Raw genomic sequence first — 20810 nt, 5'->3', positions numbered from 1 at the left:
AGACTGTGTATGATTTGTATGTGACAAATACCCCTCTTGCATAGTCTTCCTTGCTGTAGAAAGTAAGTACTTGACTATGTGGATGCTGTCAGCAGATAGACTCTAGGAATCAAAATACAATTTGAAATCTGCAATTTATTCTTTAGCAGCAAATACTTCTTGTGTTGCAAAGTATCATGGCACAATTACTTCAGTCCTTACTCAAGTGTAAAAAGAAATCTAAGTTTCACTTCAAGGACTTTGGCCTGTAATGACAAATAGGGAACTTTTCTTTTGCTGTTCCTTTGACATTATTTTTCTGTGGTTACAGCCATCTGTTCTTTAATTTAATGTATGCCCTTTACTAAGGGATTTGAAAATACTGTCCATAGATACTAAATTAATTTTTATACTGTAAAGCAGCCTGTGGCAGTGCTTCTAAACAAAATTCAGCATTTTTTAATAAAAACATGCTTAACATTGAAGCTATCCTGCTGACCTGACCTACATTTCGCCCTAGCTGATAAAGCAGTCTAAATATACACAGCATGATATGAAGATCTGTAAGTATAAGTTTTCCTTCAGAAAGGGCATACAGTGCATGCTGAACCATGATATGAAACCAAAGGTTCTGGCTTGAGGGACATATATTTCTATCCATTAATAGACTTTCTTTGAGCATTAAAATTCTGGTCTTTTACAAAGAGGCCACACTGGACAGGGTCATGGTTCAGTTTTTAAAAGACTGTATGTTCCTGAAATGTAATACATTGCTGTGCAAGATGTATTGGCATCCAGATTCAGTCATCCCATCTTGCACTACTACTGCCTGATACTTTACATACACAATTGAGAAAATGTTTTCTACTGCTACTAAGCCACTAAGGGCCTTACTTCTCTTACTACCCTATTCATTTTAGAGCTTGTGGTCTCAACCTGGCTTTCAGCCAGCTTAGTACTCCACGTGTAAGGTGTGTGTGTCTGTGCCCTGTGACTCTTTTTTAACATAGTTTCACCCCAGTTACAATACCAACACTATTGAGGCCATAGTGGCTGTGATGGTAACTGTACGTAGAGAACAGTAATGCAAAAGCAATGTAATGTCCAGGTCTGAAACACAGAGTATTTGTGATTACACTGTGAATTTCTTCCCAGCCATACCTAATCTCTGTTTGGTGTTTTTCAAGTATCTGTTGATGTGGTATCTAAACACCCAACTGGCAGATGCCAATCTGAGATTTGAATCCAGACTTCTAAGGGAGTCTGAATTTTCATTGCTCACTGCATGAATTTGATACTGTTGTGGTTTAGCCCCAGTCAGCAACCAAGTAACACTCAGCCGCTTGCTCACCCTCCCACCCTGGTGGGATGGGGGAGAGAACAGGAAGAGCAAAAGTGAGAAAACTCATGGGTCGGGATAAGAACAGTTTAATAACCAAAATAAAATAATAATAATACAAACTATAATGAAACGGAGAACAACAAGACAGAGAGAGAAACAAAACCCAGGAAAAACAAGTGATGCAACCGCTCACCACCTGCCGACCAACACCCAGCCAGTCCCCAAGCAGCAATCGCTGCCCCCCAGCCAACTGCCCCAGTTTATATACCGCGCATGATGTCATATGGTATGGAATAGCCCTTTGGCCAGTTTGGGTCAGCTGCCCTGGCTCTGCCCCCTCCCAGCTTCTTGTGCACCTGCAGAGCGTGAGAAGCTGAAAAGTCCTTGACTAGTGTAAGCACTACTTAGCAACAATGTGTTATCAACATTATTCTCATACTAAATCCAGAACACAGCACTATGCCAGCTATTAGGAAGAAAATTAACTCTATCCCAGCTGAAACCAGGACAGATACCAAGGAATTAACCCTCCTCAATTTGGAAGATCAGTTCACTGGAACAGCAGCACGAGCTGCATATATTTTGTGGATTTTTGGTATTATGCTTTAATTACTGAATAATTTTTCACCTAAGTAGGAATATCACAACTGTGTAGTGATGTTTACAGACCCAGATGTTGATTGGCATGCAGTGTAACAAATATACATGAGTCTTTTTTTGCTATGGAGTGAAATAAGATACTACAGCCTTTGAGATTAATTAGGCTTTATCATCGAGTTCATTGTTACCATAACAACTCAGAGAGATGTATCTTCCAAAACACAGCACTGATTCATCTGGTACAAGCACTGAGCAAAGACCATTTTATAGGATGGCTACTGCTTTCTGTCATGTCAATTAATGATTCTAATGACATTTCAGAGCTTGTGTTAGGTCTGGAAATCTTTCATAAGCTATTCCTTGGTTTCTGCTGAGGATGCTGTTTCCTTCCATACTTTTGCAGTGTGGATTACAAAAAACAACCATGATAGGAATAGAAATAACACAGCTAGTATTGTTATTGTCACACATTTCTAGCAGTCTTTCTCAATTGATATCTGCAACACATCTTCACTTACTCTCAGATATTTACTACATTAAGGCTTCAGTGTCTATTTCAAAGTTTGCCACTAGTCATAATTTTAATTGCATACTGCTTTCAGATGTGGAGCTCCCATCAGCCTCTAATGTTGTATGGAGGAAATGAGTTTTAAATTCATGAGACAATGTTTACATGAATCTAGCCCTCCTTTAGCTGTGTTGTACTTCAGCAATCAATAAAAAGAATACAGTGCTTGCCAAAGCATCTGTTGATGCCTCAGATAAAGGACCTGCTATCCTTAAATTATATCCCCTCCCAGTAGTTGCTAATCCCCTGTTTTAATCCTTGCAGGATGCTGAGGAGCAATTCTATCAGCTGTATAAACAATGACACCTTTGCTGGACTGAGCTCAGTGAGGCTTCTTTCTCTGTATGACAATCACATCAGCACTATCACCCCTGGAGCCTTCAGCACATTAGTCTCTTTGTCTACAATGTAAGTTATCTTTTTACAGTACAAACATGTCATGATGCTGTTATTCCACGCTTTCCTTTTAAGAAGACAATATTTGAGTTTCAAAATCAAACTACTTATTGTTCATATATGGAAAACTTCATTTAGGGAAAGAAAACCCCATCCTACTGAAATCGCGGGTTTGGAGGACTCAAGGTGTGATTTAGAAAAACCTTTTAATTGCTTCAGCTGGCGTGGCTGAAAATACTTTGAGGTTGCCAGCCTCAGACAGGATGACTGCATGTTTTGCCGTGTCTCAGCCTAGTGCAGTGCACAGCAGAAGCTCATGTAAAACAATCTCTGCAGATTCAGAAGTGCATAGCCTATCATACACTTCAGCTCCCTGCAGCTGCTTTAGTTTCAGTAGAGTCTAATTTTGTAAGAACAGCTTTCTTGGATTTCAGTTAAATCAGTTAAGTATCAGAGGAAATCTACTAACTAATGCTTAGATGTTCAGAAGAGCCTAAGCTGACAAAATACTCCAGTCCTACTGATGGTGAATTTGAAAATCCCAGCATAAGCTTTTGTGATACTTCTTTTATATTTCTCAATCCTTCTTTGAAGTATTTCCCTTGCTTCTTAAATATGCTTACATGCTTTTTGTAGTGTGTCCATTTTAATAAAGTACAGACTGATAAATATGGAAAGAAAGTCTGCTCTTTGTTTCCAGCTGTGAATGGGGACCCTGATGTTGCTGTTAATGGAAGTTGTCTGCTTAATTCCCTTCATGCTGCCCTGAAAATACATCCTAATTGTCCAGACAAAATAAACTATTGGTGCTATTGCATTTCAGGTTTTGAAAGTATTCTCCATCATGTTTGGGGGAAGAAAGAAGTGTTTGAATCTCAGCTGTTTTGTTGCTCACACTTTCATTTTGTTGTTCTAACTTTTCACCAGCAAATCAGTTATCATTCTGGCATTAGCTCCATGCAGCATAAAGAACCTAGGCTTTTCTTCCATTTGCTTTCTCTAGTCCCAAAAGCCTCCTTGAAATCGGTGGACAAAGAGAGAAACGCAACCACATTATTTTTATTGGCTGTTTCCAAGTCACAGGTCAAAGCAAGTGGTACTTGCTGAAAGCTTGTTCTCACTGTGCTTTAAAGCAATGCCTGCCTGCTTCTCGTGCAATTGTCTCTGTGCTTCCTTCCGTGGATCCCTTAATAGCTGTGACCTTCTGAATCAGTCTATAAAGTCCCTACCTTGTTTGCATAGAAGTGTCTTTGTCATGTTTTGTTAAGAAGATAGCCCATTTCTTCTTTTTTCAGCTGTGGATAAAGATTATTACAATTTCTAGCAACAGCAATTAAAGCTGCTGCTAATTAGAATGCATTGCTTTGACACTGACTTATAATCATGTTGGTCATGGCAGGTTCCTAGCTGTGTCTTGATGAAAAAGTTTGTTCTTTTACATGTTTTCACTCTGTGCTTGATCTACAGACAGGAGAAGGTGTGCTTTTGACTTCTTCAGACATTGGTTTAAGGCCATAGTGGTATTTCACATATAAATGCAAAATTCAGATATGTTCATTTCCTAGCAGTACTCTGTTGTAGGTGGATATACTAGATGATAACACTACTGAAGATAGATAGTATGACTGCTTTTCCTGTTCAGCCCACACTTTGTGAGTTAATTGGGTATTGTAATGACTTATTTTTGCATCTATTAATGTGAGCCAGAAATTGTAACATTTCCATTTTTATCTTGGCATATTTACAGCACAGAAAAATATTGCTCCTTTTGTTATTACTCTTTGTGAGTCAACCTCATTGATATTATCAAAACACAAACAGCTCTGAAAATACCTGACTAATGGTTTTCAATAGACGAAGAAAATCTATTTTGTAAGTTATTGGTAAAAAAATAGCAGTTTTTATTATTTATTACTAGTTAAAGTAGGTACTATAGCATCCTAATTTGAAGTGTGCTTGCACTTCTGCATACAGAGAGTTTAGTCATGTCTTTCAGTCCTTACACAGTCAAGTGGGCGTGTTTGCAAGCAGAACTGGTTTTCCATGAATTAAACATGTAACTATTCTAGTATAAACTTAGCCTGAATTCCAGAATACATTTTCAACCTAATTTCAACAATATTGAGATGCATTTCAGCATGTTTTTCCAACAGGTCACTAGAATCCATTTAAATAGTTAATATTCTATGGCTTCTTTGCAATTTTTAAGAGGCACTTGTAGTAGGAGATGCATATTTCATTCCTCAAGACTTCTATTCCCCCTTGATTTTAAAAATATGTCTATGTCCTTGAGTAAACACTTATGAATTTAATGTTAGTATGGCATCTTTGCTAAAAGCTTGATTGCTTTGTTTCTGTTTGAGTGGTTAAATCACTATCTTAGGTGTAGGAACTCTGATTACTAATTATGAATTTTTATAACAATTTGTCTGCCCAACATTACTGTTTGTGATTTGAGAACTCCACTTGAATAGCCAGATTCCAAAACAAAGCTTTTGCAAATAATTGGCCTTTCCAGACTTCCAATTGCTTTTCAAATGAAAATCAGAATCTCTTGTCCCACGTGACACTTTATAGAGAGCCTTGATCTTACATTTTTTCCAAAAGTTGCACCACAGTCTTGCCCTGGAAAGAGCATTTATGTAGGCACATGTATGAACTTCATACTACAAGCAACAAAATCACTGCTCTGCAGTTGGACAAAGGACAAAAGTTAGGTGTTGCTAAAGTGACAGGAGGATGTGCATAATGTGTGACAAGATAATTGTCCTTTTTTCCCCAGAGCTATTTGAATTTCAAAACAGTAGATTTGTTTCTCTATTTATTCATTTTATATGTAACAACTTGTGTCTTAGTTCCTAAGAAAAGCATAATCCAAATATTCTAATCCAAGGGTTTAATAAATTTTAGGACATATGTTATCCTGTGTTTCCCAAGAAGAAAATGAGGGTTTGTGGATAGTTACTTCTGCTCAGCTAGTGAGCAGTAACACATTAAGTCAAAGCAACCTGTCCTCTGTAGAGTAGCGATAATTACTGTTTTGGTGAGAGCATTTTGTAGATTGAACATTCAGATGTTCCTGAAAGTTTTTGATATGTCCCAGTAAGATGCCCTCTAGATGTGCAAAATGTTCTTTACATTCAGAGCTGCTGGTTTTCCAGAAACATGATTATATAAACCTGCTGTTTGTTTCCAGTTGTGGCTTATTTCATTCTAAGGATTTGTGTCACAGAAGTTGTGCTGTGAATGTGATCTCACTCTCTTCCACCAATGGAACAAATGGCCTTTGAGGCATTGGTTTACTTAGCGTTGGAGGTTTAAGTACTTGGTTTAAACGCTCTGTTCATGCCAAAGTATGTCAGTGTGGAAAATATACAAGGCATCCTGCATGCGGTCCCATTATAGATTAAAGAAAATGGAAAACAATTCAGAAGGAAAGTAACTAGAATTAGAGTAATGCTTTCAGTGCTTTTATGCACATTCTGTCTGAAAGCTCCTATGTAACCTGTTCATTTTCTCACCTTTATACAGCAAGTTAGACTTGCCTTTGAATCCTAGTCAGCATGAAGTAGGTTGAGTATTTTTTTTATTGAACATTATGCTGAGTTTTTGCTTCCCCCCAGTTCTCCTCCCACACAATGTACAATAGTCTGTGCTAGATCCACATGTAATTACACTCCCAGAGCTCCAGGCTAGTGCAGTGATTGAAGTATGCTTTTTTACAACGCAAAGGGCAGCTGTAAATCGTATTGTGGGTATGTGATGATGGCCTAGAACCTAAATAATTTAGGAATTGGTTTGGGTTTGTTTTCTTGCTGCCACACCTCAACTGTGCCATATGTTTTTGTCTTCAGCACTATTGTTTTCTGAAGTAATTGCTTGGCTGAAAACCTAATGTGATTTTGACTACATGTTTAGTTTGTAAAAGTATATTGCAAGTGAAGACTTTAGAAGGTCTTCAGCTACTACACCTGCATTTGAAGAGCCTGTTTCTTTAGGGCCTTAAAATTTTTTGTCTTTAAGATATGCTACTCTTTAGAAAAATTTCATTATCATCTTATTTCTGCACTACCAAAATAATAACTCTTGGATACAGTCACATATGATGTGAGAATTCCATCAGCATTAGTATAGATACTTCATTTTCCATACATGGGGCTCTGACAGCTCATTTTTCTTGATGAGGCAACATCAGAACGAGGCTATTGATCCTCCCTGTCTTTGTGCATGAGATAGTCAGCCTTCTTTTTTTTACCAGGGATATCAGCCTCTTTCCTTCATCTGAAGTTTAGTCATAAAAAAGCTTACACACAAATTATGGATAGGCGTTTCAGTACAGGACTCCAGTAGAAAGTTTTTTTCCAAGATTCTCAGCACTAATTCTAGCTTAGAAAGATGGTTGCTTAAAATAACTGTCACCTTACACTCCTTTCATTCAAAGGATCACAACCTATTAAGAAATAGAAATTAGTAATATCTTTTCTGTACTGACTATCTATGTTACAGGTGCTCCACTGAGAAATTGCTATACATCTATGTTTTCATGGCTTAACAAAAGGACGGATAGGGCTTTCTTTTTTTAAACACCGCTCACCCAAGCTACGTTAAGAATCGATCCCTCTCACAGATGCTGTCAAATGGTTGCTTTGGGTACTGCATACCACAGTGCCACAGCTAGGCTGCAACTGTATTTGAAAGATATTTTGGGAGCCGTAGCAAGATTTGATGCAGACCTCACAAAGTTCACAAGGCAGTAGAGCAGATGCTTTTCACTACAGATATACTGACCTTAGAAAGCTTCATAAGAAGTGATTCAAGCTGACAGTGCTGCTTAATATATGTATATATGTACATACAGAGTGCTATCCTTACTGCTTCAGTAGGAAACCCAAATTCAGGTTGCCAGTGGCTACCAGCTGGTACTGGTTTGTATGGTCCGTAACACAAGTGGAAAGCATGAACGTACTGGGGCAAGGAACAGCGTGCTAAATCAGCTTGGCTGTACGCACAGGGAGTGGTACATGTAGGTCTGTGCTAAGGGCTAGCAGTGCTAAACTTTTCCATGGCATTACCCAAAGTAATGACATTGAAGATCATGCGCACATGGGTGCAGTGTATGAGGTGAGTTTAGACTTGGGCGTGAGCTGTAGCTTGGGTTGAAATCCACTACAAATACAGCCCTGGTAGTGATGTAAGTATGTCTAAATAATAGTTGTAGCAGTAATTACTTTGGTTTATAAACTTATATATATGTGTGTGTGTGTGTATATATATGCATGTATATATATTTTAATTACAATCCTAGTCCTACTATGAAACCTGCATAGAACTTCCCTGATCTGTAGAACAGAGGAGCATCTCACAGAAGCAGATGGCAGGAAAGAGCTTGGACTCGGAACCCATCATCTTTCTGTAGTTATTTCAGTATTTCTGTATGTTCATGTTTGATGCAATTCTGTCTTGTTCTATTTCAGTAATTTGCTGGCTAACTCCTTTAATTGTAACTGCCATTTGGCCTGGCTGGGAAAATGGTTGAGGAAGAAGAGAATTGTGAGTGGAAATCCACGCTGCTTGAAACCCTTTTTCTTAAAGGATATTCCAATCCAAGATGTAGATGTCCAGGACTTCACCTGCGATGGTAAGAAAATCCAATTCTATTTGGCATTTGTGATAATGCTGGCACCTCTGTGAGGACCTCCCTTCCTATCAAACTATACTGCATGGTAAACAGTTTAGTGATGAGGAAGACAGCCACCTAGAGCTGAAGATCATTGTTCCCTATCAGGAGTTTATTTTTATTCTTGATTTCCAGTTTCTGAATTTCTACTATCTACACCTAAATATAAGAATGAATTTATTATAGACAAATGCTCTGCTTTGTATAATCCCAGTATAATCCTGGCTCCTCCCAATTCCTTATTCATACATTTATTTAACCCTCTGAAGCTAGTGGGAATGGTGCTTGCTTGGAAAGTCTTAGTTTTGGATACTGTTCAGTTTCACCAATCATGGGTATGAATACAGGAAAATAAAAAAAAAATCCTCAGATATTATATGAAATGACTCAGTGATTCTTAATGCTTTGCAGGGTCCACATAGGTTAAAAAAAAAAAAAAAATCCTGACATTTCTTTCATTCTTCAGGTAGTTCTTTGTCTTCTGAAAAATTGACCGATGAATGCACTGCTAACTTGACTTGTAGGCTGTGATTGCCTGTTAAGACCAGATATGCTGGAGCTGCAGTTAGTCATACCTCTAAAGAGACCATAAGAGTGATAGAAGTTTCCTACTTAGAGTAGAAATTAATTTCTGTCCTATTCAAGCAATCTGGCAACAAGCCCAGGTGCTTGGGCTCAGAGCTCAAGGGACCCAAGTTTAGTCATTAAAGAATAATTTGCTTTTAGTTTGGGAGGAAAAAAAAAAAATCCTGGTCCACAAGAGCTTTCTCTATCATACAGTCACTCAGACAGCTGTGGTGAATGGAAGGTATATGGTGGCAGTGTGTAAAACACAGACCATAGGGGAAAATTGAATACGCTGAAGAAACATGCTCTTTCTGCAGGTTTACGAAAGACTTTGAATTTTGTTTCCGGTCATTAAGCTCATTAAGCTCAGCTGGGGAGAAAAAGAAAAAAAATTTTCCCTGTTCTTCTGTAGGCTGGTCATGCTTCTCCATCCCTCTGAATACAAATGATTCCCTACCTGTACATTTATGGGTAATTCTGTTATCTTGTATCAGGACTTCCAGTCTTATTCTTTAATCTCAATGCTCATGAGTACATCCAGCAGAGAGAAGAAAGAAACAGTTCTGTCTCAATTAGTCCTTGCATCAGTTTAAAAAAAAGAAGGTGGCACATAATGACAGCTGGCTGTGTGCTCTTGGATCGCAGCACTGTGTCTCTGTGCTGGTCAACTCAGGCTGCCTGTACTCACAAACAGTTGGGCAGTTCCTCTCACTGTCATCTAGAGAATGTGCCACTAACTGTTTGCTTTCATACACATCATGATACTGTAGTATGCATTTGCCTTATGTTTTGCAAAGCCTGTTGCTTTTGGGGAAAATCCATACTTTAATGTTCTTAACTTCAAAGAGTTGGTTTCTTCTGCAGAAACCCTATTGTTCTCAATTACAAGATTTAATCTGCTGTTTATGGACCTTTGAATCCATTTTTGGAGAAAGTAGATATTTTTATGTGTGCACAGATGGATCGCCTGCAGTTGGAAGTATGCTGTTCAATTTGTTGCTTGCCTGGTTATCCTTGTCAAAATGAAAGAGGTTTTACAATTCAGATGATAAAAGAAGTGCCAGGCTGATTTGAAAAAGTAAAAAATTAACATCTAAAAGCTGAATTTAAAAAAAAAACTTCCTAAAGCAGAGTAGATAGTGAATATCATCCGTCTAGATGAATTTAAGGGCAATGTTCTGGTCAAGTACTCCATTTCAGCTAGTATATTGGGGGGGGGGGGGGGGGATTCACATAACTGATTTTACTGTAATTTGCAAAATTACAGGGAAGTAGATACTTCTTAGAAAAAAAAAATTAAAAATATTGCTATTCAGTTTTTGAACTGATGTCCGTGTTGCCTAAAGAAACTGTATGATGGCAGGTTGATCCAAAGCATTGGATCTACTTTGAAATATTGTGATGGTTACCATGGAATCAGGGATGTCTGTCCTTGGTCCTTGTAAGCAGTTATCTTCAAAGTGCATCACTCTGGGCTGTAAAGCTGACTTCCTAATACTCTGTTTCTCTCCCCTCTGCAGGTAACGATGAAAGCAGCTGCTTGCTTTCACCTCCTTGTCCTTCCCAGTGTACCTGTGTGGACTCAGTGGTACGTTGCAGCAACAAAGGGCTGCGGATATTGCCCAAAGGAATTCCCAAAGATGTGACTGAGCTGTAAGTTACCTTTTACATAGCTCCTTTCATGAGAAGTTCATGAAATTACATCATAGTGAGGCTTTATAGGTCCTTGGGGGGTTTGCCTTTGACTTTAGTGGCTGGTGTTTTGTGCTTTGGTGCTTTCCATATGTTCTGACTGTTATTTTTATACTTACTTGTCCCTTGACTGAATACATTGCTCTGTAATGGGAACAGAGTTTATCTATCCTTGTACCCATTAGTTCTGTGTGTAGGGAACAAATGCATATATTAGTATGAAATAATCCCGTAGTGCTTCTGAGCAGCCTAAGCTCACAACAGGCAGTTTGAAAGGATGATGAAAATATGTTCCTGACTTACGCAGCTGTGAGCTAATTATCCTCTGAGGAGATTAAAAAAACGAAAAAGAAAGCAAGCCAGTGGTGGAAACAAACAATGAATTCTTTTCTCCAAACCTCATGAAATGGCTACAGTAACAGATAATTGGATTAAATTGTAAAGTAAATTCATCCTAGTTGAGAACCATCTTTCTAGTCGTCTTTTCATCTACCCCTCACTATTACTTTGTACTGGATTTTAGTTCTTTCCATGGAAATGAAGTACACTGGTGGAACTGCTTGGCTTAAACAGTTGGAAATAGAAATACTGAGCTTTTCCCCTTTAGGTCCTTATTCAAATCTATCCCAGGTGAGTCATTACTGAAACTTGTTACAATCTCATCAACATTTCTATGTGAAAGTAATTGGTTGAGTTAGATGGTATGTTCAGTGAATTTTGTAATGAATTAAAATCTGATTCTGCTAATTTTCAGTATCTAGTACTATTTTTACTATTTAGTAACAAGGCAGCTGATGAATGAGATACCTATCTTTTTACTCCCTTCACAGTGGGAGAATGGGGTTTGCACTGTTTTTACCAGTGTTGTAATCAAATACAAGACTTTGTTGCTGAATGAAAGTGTATGTGGTAACTCAAATTAACATGGAAATTTTGCATTAATTTATACATTCTTGGAACACTGTTAACCAGGACATAGTTAATAGTAGTTTGAACTAATAGCCAGGTCCTGGCCTGTATTCCCTTATATATTGCCATCAGCAATAAAAAGTGTGCAAGGTGGTTTCTACTCTGTTCTTGTTCAGGTTTCATTGCATTCAAGTATGACTTGCCAACAATAAGATATCACAGATGTTACTTTGATTTCCACTGCCACACTGAGAAATTTTTATGTTTAAATTTTGCATATTGATTTTCACTGATACTATCTGATACACTGACGACATAACTTTCACAAAAAGAGTGAAATTAATCTCACATTCTTGAAAACTGCTATATTTCTTAAGCTATTTCTTGGCAAATGAGGCAATAGCCTGGAACTGAGCAGTTTGAGTTCATAGGAGTTTACGTGACTGTCTTCTTCAGTAGGAGCCTCTTGGCTGTGCAAGCCTCTAGTTTGGTTTTCTGCTTTCAATCCAGAAATGTGTCAGCAGAACACAGTCAGCCATGGACTGGCTGGCTCTGAATATTTCATGTTCTACAAATATAACCTTGAATCTGTCCCAGCTGTCTCAAAATTCAATCCTGATGTCACTCTCGTCTCAACCAACATAAGCTGAGTTCCTTATTTCAATCTATACCAAAAGATGAGCTGCAGGTACTGAAGTTAAAAATGTCATGTGTTTGTGGAAACTGTGACAAGAATGAAATAAATAAATAATCAAATCTTACTTGCCTTCCTTCTGCTTCCAGATTGGATAAAGGTGTTGCCCATAATCTAGAAGGGAGTTGCTGGTGTGACCTTAAGTATTTTTATTGTTCCATGTTTGAGAATTGTCATTGCTGCTATGGTAAACAGCATCTCCTGTGGAACCCCACCTCTTGCCTCATTTTCAGGACAGCTAAAATTGGGCAGAGAGAACCCAATAGCTTTTTGGGCAATCTCTCTTTCTGAGAGATTTATCTTGTTCAGTCTATTTACACTCCTCACACCAAAATACCCCCATTTCCCTAGGGCAGTCCTAGATCCCTTGAACTGAAGTATCTTCTTAAAGCTGTTTTGTTTCTGCGGTAGCAGTGGATATCTGTTTAGCACCTGAAACTGGACAGTGTGTAAGTTACCTGCTGCAGAAGATATCACAGCAGCTTTTGCATGGCTAGAGAGAGCCACAGCAGTCTCCAGGGCAGGGATGCCTTCACCTTTCTCACTGGTACAGTGGTCACAGGTGCTCAGATAGATTAAAAACCCTTCTGCCATGTTGCCACAACCCACGCTGCCTTTTTCCCCTTCCATGCTCGCATGTCAGAGACCTCTGGGCAGTGTGCTGGGGTCTCCGTGCTCCCCCCAGGCACTCGCACAAAACCACGGTCGCTAAGGACAGAGGTCATGCCGAGGAGAGGACGAGGGTGTAAAGAGCCTGTTGTCCTCCTAGCCCACAGCTCCCTCCCTGCGGGAGGCCTGAATGATGGTATGATGCAGGGGAGCATTTTAGAGGAATTTTTATGAATGCACCAGTCTGACATTTATAAACTTCCATTATTAATGTATTCATTTACAAGGCACATTAGCTGCAGTGCTTTTTATTAAAGTGCAGTGTGTTTTTATATAACATGGTTTAAGAAAAAGAACTGCCATGTATCTAGATAAACTAGTCTGTTATGGCTGAATATAGCCTTCTCAGAAGTTCTTTTAAATTCCGTTAGAGGTCTTAAAATAGTCTTAAAACAGGAACTCTTTCATTGTAACAGGTATTAAATAGCAATGTGCAAAAATGAACATACCTTTTGCATGGGCACATAGGGAAAATGTTACCCTTTGCTGGGTCAAATTTCACTGTACTTAAGCTCAGCAAAAAAAGATCACCAGGAATGTTTTATTACATGGTGGACTGCAGACATAGGCTCGCTCCTTCCAACTTTCTTCCTGTGTTTCTGTTTTGGATGTGTATATAGACAAAACATGTGAAAACCATTATCTACTTCATATTTAGAGCTTGGAATGACAGAAGACATCCCTGTGTTTGGTTTGTGCCACCCTTGGGAGGAGGGATTACCTTGGCAGGGAAGGCTTCCATCTAGAATAGAGTTGAAAAGATCACTAAGTTTCCTGGCTTTTTAGAGGGATGATGATGATGCAAGAAACTTTTATTTCCCAGCGATTCCTTCACAAAACCTCGTCATCATGGGCAAGCCTTCTTTCAGCTTCCTGGGAATAGGGAAACATTATGTTGTTTCTTGCAAATTCCTTTGCTCTATATTTACATACTGCTAACATTTTTTTCCCCCACTGTTTGCTTGCTCTGAAGAGAAGCCTTGGTTTTTCTGAACATACTCAGTTTTCTGATCCAGATGTTCAGAAGTAAAACGTTCATGCAATGAGCTAGTTTGGAACTTAGCCTCACTGCTGCTTGGTGTTTCAGGCTTTCCTTTTCTTCTTTTTTTTTTTCCCCCAAATCTGTTTGAACTAAGTTTCCCATGCTCTTTTTCCGTTTACATATTACCACAGTGTGTGAACACTAGTTTTTTTCTTTTTTTTTTTTTCACAAAAGTATAGTCTATTTCTAATAAAGTCTTATCTGACAACATCCAGCTGCTTTTATGGACCTACAGCAAATACTATTTTGCACTGGGGAAAAACATTGGAGGCAATTATGTGGACGGCGTGTGCATAAGCTGTAGCGTAATGAGCATGGTGAATTTTTGAATAAATATGTACTAATCATGTAATCTCTAAACTCCAAATGTTATCATGACACTGAGCTATATGATGGCACTGATGGGATTGTTAGGAAAACCTGCATCCATACATCATTGTTAGTGATTATTTTTCTTTCCATTTATATTAATACATATTAATATTTGTATTACTTTTGTCATTTCTCTTTCTCTTCTCACAAACCTTCTCTCTCTGATTTGTGTTTTTTGCTCTGCGTGTTAGGTTCATTTAGCCTGCAAGCTCATGCAGTGCTTGGCACAACAGTTTCTGCAAGTAGCTGACCTGCTTACTAGCAGAGGGATCTCATTGAACCGTCTTTTAGCTCTTTATTCCCCACCACTAGTTTTGTGCCTGTTGCTGCCTTGGCCTTAGCATGGCACCTTTATTCAACTGAATCTCCAGTTGCCAAGATGATGTTTGACAATTGCTTCCCATACATTTGCTGCCACATCTACTTGGAGGTATCTACCACCAGTCTCAACCCTCCTTTCCATCTTCCAAGCCACTTGTGAATTCTCTTGACTTGTGATTAAAAATAGTGGCTCATACCTGGGCCATGCAAATTGTTGCAATAAATATGTTCTAAGCAGTTAGTTATGATACATGTAGAATATTGTAATAATTTAGTGCCATTTTTCAGTATGTCTATATTGCTGTTGATCAAAGGGATAACTCTGAAGTGAGATATTTGATGAAAATCAACTGCTTGAGAATGCAAATGCTTTTGCTTGTCTGGCAATCGGCACTGTTTTACACACTGACCCTTCGCACAGACTTCAGTGAATTTTTGTTTGATAATAAAGGAGAGAAACAATTTAGATCAAAGCTTAGGCTTAGATGGTCCTGTGTCATAAAAGGTTTTACAGCCTCCTTAATTCACTGCGGAGGAAAACTCTCCCATTGAGATAATGGATAGTTCTGTAAAGGATATTTTAGTTACAGCTGAAATAGAGGACTTAAATCTGCATTTCAAATCCGATGGTTTAGAAAAAGTAAATAGTATCAATACTATCAAACAATGTGTTCAGTGACTGATGAAGTTTGAGTACATGCACCATCACAATCGGAAAGGTGACTTTAACACTAATAGAGTTAAGTTTAACTCCAGGGCCTTCACTTTTCTCTCACACACAGTCATGTTTCTGTGTGTCAAACCTGTAGGTTGTGGCCTGACATACAAATGCAGCAAAATCCAGAGTCCAATTTGCCAAAACTTAAGAAAGTTCAAGATTTGTACCTAGGTCCATACTTGAATTTTGTTTCTTCTCAAGAAACTGTAATTGAAGCTCTTAAAATTCATGCTTTGCAGATATGTTTCGTCTTCACAGTCCAATTCTCTTCTAGACCACTGTTTTTAAGAAACTAAACTTGCCTCAAAATTTTAGGATATTGGATATCTGCATTAAAAAGTTTAGACTATAACTTAATTTTAGAGCTGCATAAAATTGTCGAGTATCATCTTTTTTTGTAATGTAATGTTCTATATGAAATATTTAAAGAAATTAAAGGGAAAGTCTTTGTGCCTTTTCAATTACTCCTTGAGAACTGATTTCTCTCTCCAGTTTCTTCTCTTAGCACAGATTGCTGCTGTGAGCTTGACTTTATGGCTGAATAGACACTTCAGTACAAAAAAGGGTCCAAGTGATTCCAATCGTTACATGATGCTTTGGCACCTTGTGCTGGTTATATCACCTCCAATCCAAGTGGTTTCAGTATAAAAATAGACAAGTTGGAAAAAGAACAGCTGTCATCTTTTATGCATAGTTTTAAATTTTTTATATGTGATGTTAGTGTGTGTGGAAGGTGCTAGATGAGCCCCAGGGCTGCTGCAGGCACTGGGCTCTGAGAGCCGGCGCAGTTGGTGCAAGCATGGAGTGAGACATGGCCGTGCCCCGCAGCACCAGCCATCCTGGCCAAACAGTCACCTGTCCCCAGCACTCGGCCACATTTTGCAAGACAACTTTCCTAGTAGGTAGTTGGTGCCATTTTATGAAAACACAAACACATGTTTTTGGGTTTTTTCAGTTTTGGCTCTGGTAATTGCTTGTTGGTTACAAGTCATTATTGAGACTTCAGGATTGCCAGCAGCATTCATGGGGTAAAAGACAATTTCCAATCTGATATATTAAACTCTAGACTCTAGACACTTTAGGAAGCAAATGAAGTTGTTTTGAATACTAGTCAGTATGTGTGTATTAAGACAGCTGACACCCACTCTTGACTCTGTCTGCACATTAATAATTTGACTCTGAGCGTTCAAATTAGACATATATTTTTTTCTTTCATGCCAGAATTTCTTTGCATACCAGATGCCATGTACATCACCTTACTTTGGCTAAGGATTGAAAAGAATTAAAAATACAATCTTCCCTCCATGTCATTCTGTTATGGTTTGTTTTGTTTGGGCAACGGGTTTGTAGCTTCATTCCTGTTTGTTTATTTTTATGTATGTATACATAAATATACAGAGTTTTGTAAATGGGCTCTGCCCGTTCACCCTCAGGAATAATTGTTATTCGCTATGTCCAGCTTCCAGCCCTCTTGCAGACCCCATCCATCATCTTCAGCCCAGCAAGGTGCAGAGCTGCTGCCCCCGCGTCACCTCCCTCTGCTGACGGAGGCCTGGCCCACGATGGGCAACATGGTGCAGCAATTGGTTTCTTCAAATGTTGCATCTCAGATCCTCCTGGTTCTTGGCATGCTTTTATGCCCTAAAAGCTCTGGTTATTTCAAATTCATTGCACTTAAATGTGCTTTCAAAATGAATGCCTTTTGCTTAGAAAATATTGCCATTCTTTGTACAATGTGGTGAAAGGTTTAACAGTGGTGAATGGTTCTTATGCATGCATGAAAAGTATATAATGAGTAATTTTTCAGTGTAAAATTGTGTTTATTCAGAAATTATACCGCTGGTATAAGTATTGCCACTTTCTGCTAGCACATTTCTATAACCATCGAATTGCTTGCAGTACAAATCCAAAGCTATTCAAAGCAGATCTTCTGTATAAGTTTAACTCCAGGGGTCTGCATGTCTCTGTTAGTCTGAATAATGAAGCACTGGATTAAAATGGGCACCCTCAACTTTTGATTGCACCAGAAAGCAAAACAGGGAGGAAAGACCTTGGCCAGCCATCATCAGTTTGTTCAAATCGCAGGCTGTTTTATAATGGGATCAGCAAGAGGATGTCCTGAAGATATATTTCTGAAGATTTCAACACATTGCAAGAGTTGAGTCTCCTTTCCTAAAGGAAAATCATATAAAGCTTCCAAATACATAATACATGACCTGCTTTTGATTTCCTTTGGAAATCCTTTGGATTTGGCATTTGGAATGAAGACTGGAACCTTAACCCACCCTCATGCATGGGTTTAAGATTTGTGACTTTCGGGGATGAAGAAGAAGGCACAGACTCCCAGTGGCTTGCTGCGTCCATAGCAGACCATAACTGGGGAAATGAGACATGATTTGCCCTGTTTAAACAGAAACATATGTGGTTGACTTCTGAGGATCTTGCGTGTAACAATTCATGGTGTGAATTCTCCAAGGAACTCCATTTTCAAAATCATTTATGCCAAATTTAGTCAAAATGAAGCAAGTGACTTTACACTTGCTGAATATGAATGTCCATGGGAGGTGTAAATGTGGCATAACTAACCCATACTCTGGTTTGTGATTATCTGCGTCAGCAGAGCAGCTGTCACTACTTTGCAAGGGCTGTTTACTGTGCAACGCTGTCACTCGATGCTTGTGATCTTTGTGAATGGAGAGATTAATTTGTTCAATAGGTTTTTTTCATTAAGGAAGGATTTTGCTTTTGCTTAAAAATGCAAAAGCCTGTAGGCCTGCTTGTCCAGCCTAATCCTAGCAGGAGCTGGGGCAGCTCCATCGCATGCTCTAAGGTAACTCTGCCTAGATGGGATCCTGTGCACAGGCAGAATGGATAACCATGAGGCTGGGGTAGTTTAGTTGGAGCGGTTTCATTGAAAAGAGAGCTGAAGCAGCACAAAATGGCGAGAGGGCATTATGCTGAAATAGAAGGGGGGAGGAATAAAATGTGACAGTTATAAAATGCATTATGTAAGAAATTCTGTTAGTGTTTATAGATTTTATTTTTAAATGTTGTAAAAATAAAGTTTGTGGGAAAATTTTCTTGGATTTAGTTTACACAAATACCTCTGTGTTGTTACGGTTAATGTAGAGAGGGAACATATAGCACAGTAATAATCTATAATAAATGCGGAATAAGGAGGTCTGTTGCCAAAGAAAAGGAAATTGTATGTGTGGGATAAAAATTCTTAACATGATTAACGGATTATATTTTCAGCAGTAGAGGCAGCACATTGAGTGTTCTGGTGTCTGTGGGCTGCATTTCCTGGCTACGCTTGATTATCTTTCAAAACATACCACATCAATTGCATTGCCCCATGTCTACCTTAGGAAAAATCCCCTGAAGTATCTTGTAAGGAAGGGAAATATCATTTCATCTTTTATCCTCACCTGTGGAGGGACAAGTGCACTCCTCCTACACAGTACTTTCTGAAAAGGTTGGATTTGTTTCCCAGGTAGATAGGGCTTCTGGCCGATGTCTGGAGGATCTCGTTGGCAGTGTCATGGCACCACAGTGGTCAGTTTCCACTGGAGCCTTGTTACTTTTGTATCTTCGAGGGGTGCAGTTTCACCCAAAAGCCAAGGTTAAGGAAAAGAAATCCAGCTCTGTCTCTATTATTTTGTAATAAACAGGAAAAGCTCCACATCCCATTGCTACCACAGGTCAGCTGCAGAGTCTTGAGATCCGATGCTCTCTTCTGGGCAAACCTTTGGGAAGTATTATATTTGTTCAGGGTTTTTCCCTTGGTTATTGAATGTTCATGTTTCTTCAGTGGAGAAAAACTGCAAAATATAGGCACTGTATTCCAGGAAAATGAGGACATAGGATTATCGCAAAAGGCTTTAGCCCTACTGTGCATGTGTCTGAACAGAGACACATTCGGTGGTGTCTCAGATAAGTTCTACACTGAAAACACAAGCTATTTTATTAAATACACTTAGTGCCTGTAGGAGGAGCATGTGTTCAAAGAGAACTTGGTCTTTGGTCTTCAATTTGTACCAAGTTTTCCTCCTGTACCAGTGTACTTTGAAAAGGAAAGGTGAGGAGGCTGTATATGCCATAGTAGGAATTGCTGTAATGGATGGGGCGTCAAACCGATGGATGTTTGTGTTGACACTGGAATAAGCAAGATGTTTTGCAACACAGAGACCCGGCAGTGCAGCTCCTCTTCCAGTTCTGGCTGTACAAGGAACTCACATGCACAACACAAAAACTTCCCTAACAGAGTCAGTCAGCACTCAGCATTCTTATAGAAACTTGGTAAAGGTAACTTTAAGTTCAGGGCACAAGCCATACAATTTTTCTTCCCTTCAGTTGCTGTCATAGAAGAACAAAATGGTCATTTCTGTTTGCTGTAGGCCAGAGAGCCTTTGTTCTTCCAAGTCTTTAAAAAACAAAAGAAAAAAAAAATCCATAAGCTACTGTCATGCTTTGCATGTCAGATAATTCACTTATGAAGGAGAAACTGTTACAATTTCAAAGCAGTGAATCAAAAATAATTTCCTTAGTGATTGACTTTATATTTCCCTCATTCATAGTGCAGACTGAGTGACAGGAGTTCTTGTTAACATGTTTGCGTAATTGTCAAATCTGACTTTTTTCAGATACCTGGAAGGAAACCATCTGACTTCTGTGCCAAAGGGGCTCTCCACCTTCAGACACCTGACACTGATGTAAGAAACACATGGTTTCATTGTCAAGAAAATTACATGACTGTTTCTGCACTGTGTTGTAGGTGAAAAATAAATAATCAGTATTTTGGGGGGAAAAACCCACAAACCCCAAAAACCTTCTGTAATTTGAATTTGGAAAGAATTTCACAGTGGCCACTGCTGCCAATAAGTGTTCATAAAGAGTGGATAAAGAGTGAGGGGACTGAGAGCACCAGAGACCCCTCCTCTGCAGGAGCTTCCAGCCTCTGCGAGAGGGCTAAGCTCTTGTGCAAGCTGCTACAGTTTCAGTTGGCAGATTTATCTGTGTAAAGCTGTAAAGGGCATTAACAGAGGAGATGGCATTAATTTGTTGTAGGTGAGGCAGTATTTATAATGCTGAGGCAATGAAAATCTGCATAGCTGTTTCTGCTATGAACAGTCATACAGATAGAGACACAACTAGGCTTTTTTTAGTAAATTGCTCCCTGAAATACACAGGAGTGAAGTTTCTTGGCTGAAATATTTATCAGAAATTTTCAAATGCTGTTTGAATCAGCTGTAGATACTGAAGCC

The 20810-nt window shown here is 38.9% G+C and overlaps 1 protein-coding gene across 1 annotated transcript in view; it reads left to right on the top strand.

Moving 5' to 3' along the window:
* The window catches only part of SLIT3 (slit guidance ligand 3), a 549457-nt gene that overhangs the window by 431925 nt on the left and 96722 nt on the right, over positions 1 to 20810 (top strand). The window contains exons 18-21 of the mRNA XM_075714742.1: positions 2754 to 2897; positions 8360 to 8523; positions 10650 to 10782; positions 20190 to 20258. Of these exons, the coding sequence (XP_075570857.1) occupies positions 2754 to 2897; positions 8360 to 8523; positions 10650 to 10782; positions 20190 to 20258 (510 nt within the window). The remainder of the gene's footprint in view (positions 1 to 2753; positions 2898 to 8359; positions 8524 to 10649; positions 10783 to 20189; positions 20259 to 20810) is intronic.

The sequence above is a fragment of the Pelecanus crispus genome, chromosome 8 (genome assembly GCF_030463565.1).
Source record: "Pelecanus crispus isolate bPelCri1 chromosome 8, bPelCri1.pri, whole genome shotgun sequence".
NCBI lineage: Eukaryota > Metazoa > Chordata > Aves > Pelecaniformes > Pelecanidae > Pelecanus > Pelecanus crispus.
This window is presented reverse-complemented; position numbering and strand designations above follow the sequence as displayed.